This window comes from Zerene cesonia, chromosome 13 (assembly GCF_012273895.1).
Source record: "Zerene cesonia ecotype Mississippi chromosome 13, Zerene_cesonia_1.1, whole genome shotgun sequence".
Taxonomy (NCBI): Eukaryota; Metazoa; Arthropoda; class Insecta; order Lepidoptera; family Pieridae; genus Zerene; species Zerene cesonia.
In genome coordinates, this window is record NC_052114.1 from 921,879 (window position 1) to 929,740 (window position 7,862).

The window sequence follows — 7,862 nt, forward strand, 5'->3', positions numbered from 1 at the left end:
CCTATTGTAAAACAGGGCGAGACTGCGGTTTTATTTTTATATTGTACGTGCCTACGTATTACTTTTTATTTTTGCGCCTAACATTAAAAAGTGCCAAATTTACAATAATTACTATAATTATTCTAAAATCATTCATATCGTTTTGTTTCCCAACCGAAAAGATACACACCTATACCCTATTACGAGTCTGTTTTCCGTCTATCTGTCTGTATGTGACCAGAACGTTGAATTTAAAATTGATCTGTAACGTTGTTGCGTTGTTGTTAATATTTGACGCTCCTGCTGTACCCTATATACAAAAATTTGTTTGGTAAAATACTAGGACATCAGTTCACTAAAATTATGCGCCCTACCATTTAAAATTAGGTTCAAACAAAACATTGAAAACGCGTTTGGAAACCGTTACGAAACGTTAAACTTTAAAAACGGCCAGTGCTCGATATTTTAACAAATAAGTACTCTACAGTCTACAACCTAATATAGTATTTTTTTTCAGAATGTGTCTCATGTACTATGCTAAATGCTTTATCTTGCTTCAGTACACTGAAAGTTACGTTGGTAACAACTGTGAAAACAGTTTAGGAAGATTTATTGCGCCATTGTCTCACGTTTAGCGTATTTTAAGTCTGCTTTGACGAATTGTTTATTTTTGTGGCAAGTCCGTCTTTTATGAAAGTTCGTATACTTCAGCCTAGTTATACATTCAATTCAATTTGATGTTTTGTCGTGATCTTCTGTTGTGATTGCAAAATAGGAATTACAAAGAAACCTTGAAGGTTTTTCCCATTATAGTTAGTTATCGGTATACCTTGTTACGTTGACGTATATATACTTTGTTTACTAATCAGTTACCTTATAAAAATAAACAAAAAAAATTAACTAAATAAACTTAGATATTCATCTCGTATTGTTTGTATTTTGTCTATGCAATCTAACTAGAATTCACCGTAAGCCTACGTGTTTATATATCTATAACCTAATTATAATGCTGATGTCTGAATAAATTATAATAAAATGGTTATTTTAGTTTCTTGGGCACCATCAATTGCGTGATATGTTTCTCAAGAAAAATGTAGAAACTTAGGTATATGCGGTTAACGCTTTGTAACAATAAATTAATCCAGATTGCGGATATTGCAAATTCTTATATCTGGATTCTTGAAGAAATATGTAAATATTGATAGTATACTCGCTTCCGAAACATTTATTATTTAGCGAGTAAAAAAATAAATTTTGTAATTACATATCGCGATATGTGTAGTATATTATCTCAAATTATGTATTTTTGACACTACGAATCTACAGAGCTATTGTTGTTATTTTTAATACTTTCATCAAAACTTTTAATCCAAACCTACAAAGTACCTTTTGACCCAGGAATAACTTATAAATCTAACAGTGAAAGAATTTTTGAATGCAGACCTGCAGTTTCTGACATTAGCGCGTTCAAATAAATTCTTTATATCATATGTGTACAATGAGTAAAAGAAAAATTGCAACAGCGGCGAAAAGAGACGGAGGTTTTAAACTTTTGTCTTTTACTCACGAGTAATCCTACTATAACATCCTACTAACCTACTTATTATTATAAATGCGAAAGTTTATAAGGATGTGTTTGTGTTTGTTGCTCTTTCACGCAAAAACTACTGAACCAATTGCAATGAAATTTGGTACGTAGACAGCTGGACAACTGGAATAACTTATAGGCAACTTTTTATCCCGATATTCCTACGGGATACGGACTTATGCGGATGAAACCGCGGGGCGCAACTAGTTACTTATAAAATCCATAGCGATTATAAGTACTATAGATTTTCCGTTTAACTCTTTGTTAAGCTTCTGTTTTCCTCTCAAAATACTCATAATTATAATTGCTAGTTCTATAGCTTATACGATGTGATCTAAATACCAGTAGTGGTGATGTGGTGTAATAATCGAGAGCAGGTGTCGAACTATTCCCGATTGCATTAACTTGTCGATAAAATGTTTAGTCTGGATATTTGGCCCATACAGTCTCATCATTGGTGAGTCTAGTGGATGACAGTGTAGCTAAGAGCTTCACAATGTAATGATTGGTGTAATGCCATAAACACGATATTGTCATTAGAATTTATTTTTGTTAACTCATAAGTATCAATAATCAGTCTTATAATTTTACTGGTTGGAAATTGACAAAAAAATCCTTATGACATCATTATTTTAAGATCATTGATATGAAAGGCACACTATATATTTTTAACAAAAAACTGAACCGCCTTCAAATTGTCAGAACTAGACCACATTTACATGGTAACACATGGAAGGCATGAAAGTTAAAAATAAATCATAAAAATCGGTTCACCCAGTTACACCTAGATTTGAGGTTACAAACACAAAAAAATACAATCAAATTGACAACCTCCCCTTTTTTGAAATCGGTGGAAAATGTGAACAAACTATCACCTTTTTAAATCCATGGCATAATATAACGAATACAATGAGAAAAAGCATAACCATTAAAGTATATAAAACAAACTGAAGCGTATTCGCATTCACTACCTCTTATCACAAATTACTTATTCTGCGATTGTTCATTGTCACGTTTAAAGACGTTATAAATAACGATTAGGCGCATAAATCGTACACAATTCAATGCCGCATTATATAAAAAAAATATTAAAAAACAAGCTTTGTTTATACATTATTCAAAATACAAATGAACCGAATACACAGCGATCTGACCAATCAAGCTGATTAATTTCACGTAATACCCAGAAACCGTACAAACTGCGTATCGTTAAATCGGATCATCCTCCGAATATAGTGAAACCATAGAGAATGTAGCAATGTTTTTTCACGGTCATATATTGTTTAGCCTAAAATATTGATTTTATAGCTAGTGTAGTGTTTTACTTTAATATTCCCGCCAATTTTGGCAGTAACTGCGTGATCTGCTAGTGTGCCCAAAGAACGGAAAAAAAATTGTTCACTTTAGAGGTTCTTTCAGATAAGCAAGGAAAGTAGCGTCATTCTATAGTATATATTTATGTCATAGTGGTTATAGTGGGTGATAGTGTTCGCCTGATGGTAAGCGATCACAACCGCCCATAAACATTTGCAGAGGCTCATATCTCTGCGAATGTTTGGCATTGGTCGCTTTTAAATGATAAGGAAAGGATTGACGCGTCAGGAAGAATAAATGGACGGGGAAGGATGAGGAAAAGGAGAAACTAACTTACCATTCGACTTGCTTGATTATTTCGATGCTCATATACGTACTTATAAGATTATCGTTTTATACAAAATGGATATATGTACCTACCCATTTAGATGAAATGTTTATATGACATAGTTATCATGAACAACGTTTGAAGTCGCTTCTATTTTTATAAGAGTTTATGATTGATGGCTAAAGTAAAGTCTGCAATTTATGTAAGTTTGTCTTGAACATGAATTTAATAACACTTACATTTGTTCTGTTTGTATGTTATCATTATTATATGAACAAGATCCAATTATAAAAACTTTGTTAAGATATATATATACGCGTATAAAAATATCACAATATTTAAATTCGTGAATAAGTACATCTTACATGGCTAAATATATTTTTATCTATTAAAAACATACCGATGCTAGTGGCTAAATGTAATATCAACGATTTTTTTTATGTGAAAGGCGGCCGACCTGGCTGGGTGTTTACCGGATGGTATTGGTGCATTATCTGTGGAATGGGTAAACGATCACCATCGTACCACAGACGGTACTATGACCATTTGCAGGAGACTTCGTAGAAATAAATAACAGATGTCATCATATTGGGTGAGTGGTTCGCAGTATTGAGTTTTTAATTAACTCTAAGTATTTAAAACATGACGCGAGCGCAATTCGATGTCATAACTACTGTTTACTTAATACACGGGCCCACGCGAATTAACACACGCAAAGTTGAAAATTCGTTCGATACGACACAATATTTAAGCTATCGAAACAATTTTATAGCACAGAAACAGTTAGGGCAAAAAGGTAGTCAAAAGAACACTGTAAAGATCCATTTTCCTTACGAAAAATTTTTTTGACCGTATGGCCAGCAGTAATGTAGAGATTACGAACAGTTCAGCAAGCATAGAAGCAGACACAAATCGTTCAGACACGGTAATTTTGAATGGTACCTGATTACAGCATTTTCTCGGGCAGACTAGCAAATGGTAAATGTGGCTCACCGATGACAGCGGTGTGGGTATGCTGGACGTCCTCAGCATGCTGAGCTTCCTTCGCTGCTCAGCGCTGAGCGACGCCCGACGGCTCCTGTCGAGGTTGTAGTCCCCAGAATCAGCGGAGTCCACGCTAAGACCGCGGAAGAGATTCGGACGGAACATTTCGATGACGCTAGATCTAGTTTGTTACAAGCTTGAAAATTAATACGCTTTGTGCTGTTAGGTGATTCGTGAGCGTGATTAGATGCTGAAAGTGAAACGTGAATATCAGTCGCGACTCGCGCCGTCGTTTGTTTTCCCGCGGAATGCTTCGCTGTCAGCATTTGGTTTGCAGTTTGCACAGATAACAAAGGTTTTTTTTTTATACAATTGAATGACATTTAAAACATTTAATGACTTGAGAGATTAATGTCTAATTAAAATTGTAATGATTATTTTTTATTAAAATAAAAGCAGTATTAATAAATTTCGTTTAAAATTTTATAAAAAGGAATGGGACAATGTACCTAATACTATTAAAAAAAACATTTAAAACGAGTCTGTTGAATCTAGAAGACCGGTGTTCTATTTTGTCGTCTATTATTTTTAAAAGATTTTAAGCATATTCTTACACAAATATATCATGTCTTTCGGCAGTCGCGTAAGATCTTGCGGTGTGCCAAGTCGTTATCAATGTTTACGAAATATTAACATAATTAGTTTTTGTTTATAAATCGTTTTTGAACTTCAATGAGAAAGTTTACCCTCCACCTCTGACCTGTATATGATAACCAATGATTATCTTTATTGACTTTGAATTATGAAATTGAAATTGTTATTACCGTAAAGTATTGTTAATAATATTAATTAGAAAGTATAGGTACATGTAAGATAAAAGTTTATTTTTTTCATTTTGATTTTGAACGAGTGAGATAAAGAAAAATAAGTATTTCAAATGATATTTGATTGAATGGCATGTATTTGATTATTATGGAATATGATAATTAAAACGAATATAATATGCCAATTTTTATGTTCGATAAAAGTATAGAAATCCCATAATAGATTTTAAAAAACCTTAATCATTGAATAAATTTTGTTTAATTATTATTTTATGAGAAAACACATGACAATATCATAAATCACCTTTTCCTTTCCATTGCTTTTTTTTAATAACTATGATAAGAAAAATCACTCAATCACATAAACTTTCCACAATATCAAAGTTCCTTTGCCAATTAAAACAACAATGCACAAATTAAAAAAAAACCGCGTAGGCAAACCGCGCGTATGTTTTGGCGCCAATTGTGAAACGTGTTGGTTCCGTCAATAGGCGAGAACTGAATTAGTTTCTTCAAGAGACAGTCGCTAGAACTTTTGATCTGCAGCCAGTAGGCAGATACGTTGCACAATTATCTATCTGACATTTAAAATTGGATCAGACGCGTAGATTAGCTAGGAGAAAATAGAGACATTATTTTCATAATTGCTTTGTAACAGCTTTTATAGATATGAGATATATAAATGGGGAATCTCAATTTAACGGTTATCGTGGTAAGAATGTGTGTCGGATACGGAGGTAGTTATGAGTGATATAAATAAGTCAAACCCGTACAAATGTAATGATCATAACTTTGATACATTTAGAAAATATTGTCCATAAACCAATATTGCTTTTTGATGCTATCATTCGGTGGTCAGTGATATATTTATTTTTATTACCGTAGTGCTAATAAAGTAACTATGCAATAATTTAATATATTTCATAAAAAAGACTAAGACATAGAGATACAGAGAGACATATATATCTTATAAAATATGGCATATCTTCTTTTTAAGTTGATGCATTGAGTAAGTGGTTTCTTTAACCGAGCTGGTATCATCAGTGCTCATCAATCGAAAGCATTGCCTGTTATTCAAAGGAAAAAGGATGAGGAAGGCATTGGGGACGGAAATAAAGAAATGAATTGGGAGGAGTCAGAAGAAGATGCAGAGCTCCGGATTTAAATGGACGTAAGTTTAAAACGTTACTTCTATATTATTTTTATTTAAATACTTATACATGAGGATCCTTAAGCTTCAACGATTTCATTATTTTGGTACGTCATGCGCTCATTTATTGAAATTTTTATTTTTATTTTTTTATTACATTGTGGAGACCGTGATGTTGCCAATTTTTAAGGAAGATAAGATTCTTTTTGTTCAAGGTCCCTAAATCGTAACCGTTTAGAAATATCACTTGAGCAAATTGTTTTCATAAAACCTTAAAAATAATGTTCCTATGTGATTTAAGCGTATTATTTCGTTTATGTAAATAACTCACCCAATTATATTATTCAGCTGCGTAATAAGGTTCCGCCTAAGTACTTTGTTAGAAGGTAGCGTTTAATTAACGACCTGAGTGATATGCAGCCACTTAAGAGCCTAGACTCTTATTTAAGCGACTGGTTGAGTTAGTTGACTGCTACATAATTTCAATATAATATGTGTAAATAATAGATTATATTATAATATGTGTATAATGTATTAAAAAGTGAAGTCCCGTGTGCCTTACTGGGACAGATGATATACATCTGTTTCACTGATCAATTTTCTTTATGGACAAGTAGGTGACTTGCCTTCTGTGTCCTGCCAGACCGCAACATTTTTTTTTTATTGTCCCCACCGAGAATCGAAGCCAGGACCACTCGGTTTTACGCTCACGCGTTTACCACTGTACCAAGGAGGCGCTCTATAATGTATTAATAAGTTATGATGATGATGAATACTATTAAATACTCATTTTACTTATTACGAGTACTTAACCAGTTAACTATACGATAATCTATTTCAAATATAACAATATCTATTTCTTGGCTATAACCAAAATGACTTAAACTGGTACGTTGGCGGGTACTTATATTACTTTAGGACTAAACTAAAAGGAAATTTACTATATAAGTACAGTCTGAATAGTTGCTTTGAGTTAACAACACGTAAACAAACAAATCAGGTAAACAATATCTATTAAATTTAGAGAAATTATCTCATATAGCAGTTCACTGCACTCATAAACTAGTTACCGTCCCCATAAATAATAAGTCTGCTTATTAAGACGCTTGATAGCTGATTTAATCATAATATGAGTTGGTCATTATTAATATTAAACATAGAACTGTATTTCCGTTACATTTTCACACTACCAACAAGTGTTAATGTTCCCGAATCTAAAACAGGAGTCACTTATTTTACTGAACGACTTGGCGCGTTGATTTAGACGACATTGTGAACGAAAATAAACATTCAAATATGACGTATGAAGTCGTTATATTTTCTTAAATGTTCTGTTTATATTTTTATTTTCTTAAATGTTATAACCTAACCATGCTAGATCTGAATAATAATAAACAGTATACATTTAATTGTCGGTTAAATTAAAAAGAAAAATATTTCGTCTAAACATAGACCACTTGTAAGTGATAAGGCCGCCAAACAAATTGTACACTTTCTTCTGTAACTTTATTATAATTATTATTTTCTTCCATATATAAATATAAATAAATAATAGGCATAAGGTGCATTTTTTTATATTGAGGTAAGATTTGCTAAATGTGATATATCATATGGATTCTACTTGAGAAATTTTGAAAGAATAGAAAAAATTTGATCACGAGGCAGGATTCGAACCTGCGTATCTTGCCTAACCGT

The 7,862-nt window shown here is 32.5% G+C and overlaps 1 protein-coding gene across 3 annotated transcripts in view; it reads right to left on the reverse strand.

Moving 5' to 3' along the window:
• The window catches only part of LOC119831474 (uncharacterized protein ZK1073.1), a 40,966-nt gene extending 35,443 nt beyond the window's left edge, over nt 1-5,523 (reverse strand). The window contains exons 1-2 of one of the 3 annotated variants that reach the window (XM_038354849.1): nt 5,322-5,523; nt 4,152-4,443 (exon numbers count right to left, since the gene is read on the reverse strand). In XM_038354849.1, coding sequence (XP_038210777.1) covers nt 4,152-4,358 — 207 coding nt within the window. In that variant the 5' untranslated portion in view covers nt 4,359-4,443; nt 5,322-5,523. The remainder of the gene's footprint in view (nt 1-4,151; nt 4,444-5,321) is intronic. The other 2 variants (XM_038354851.1, XM_038354850.1) reach the window with 2 other exon arrangements.
• Between the last annotated feature and the right edge of the window lie 2,339 nt (nt 5,524-7,862).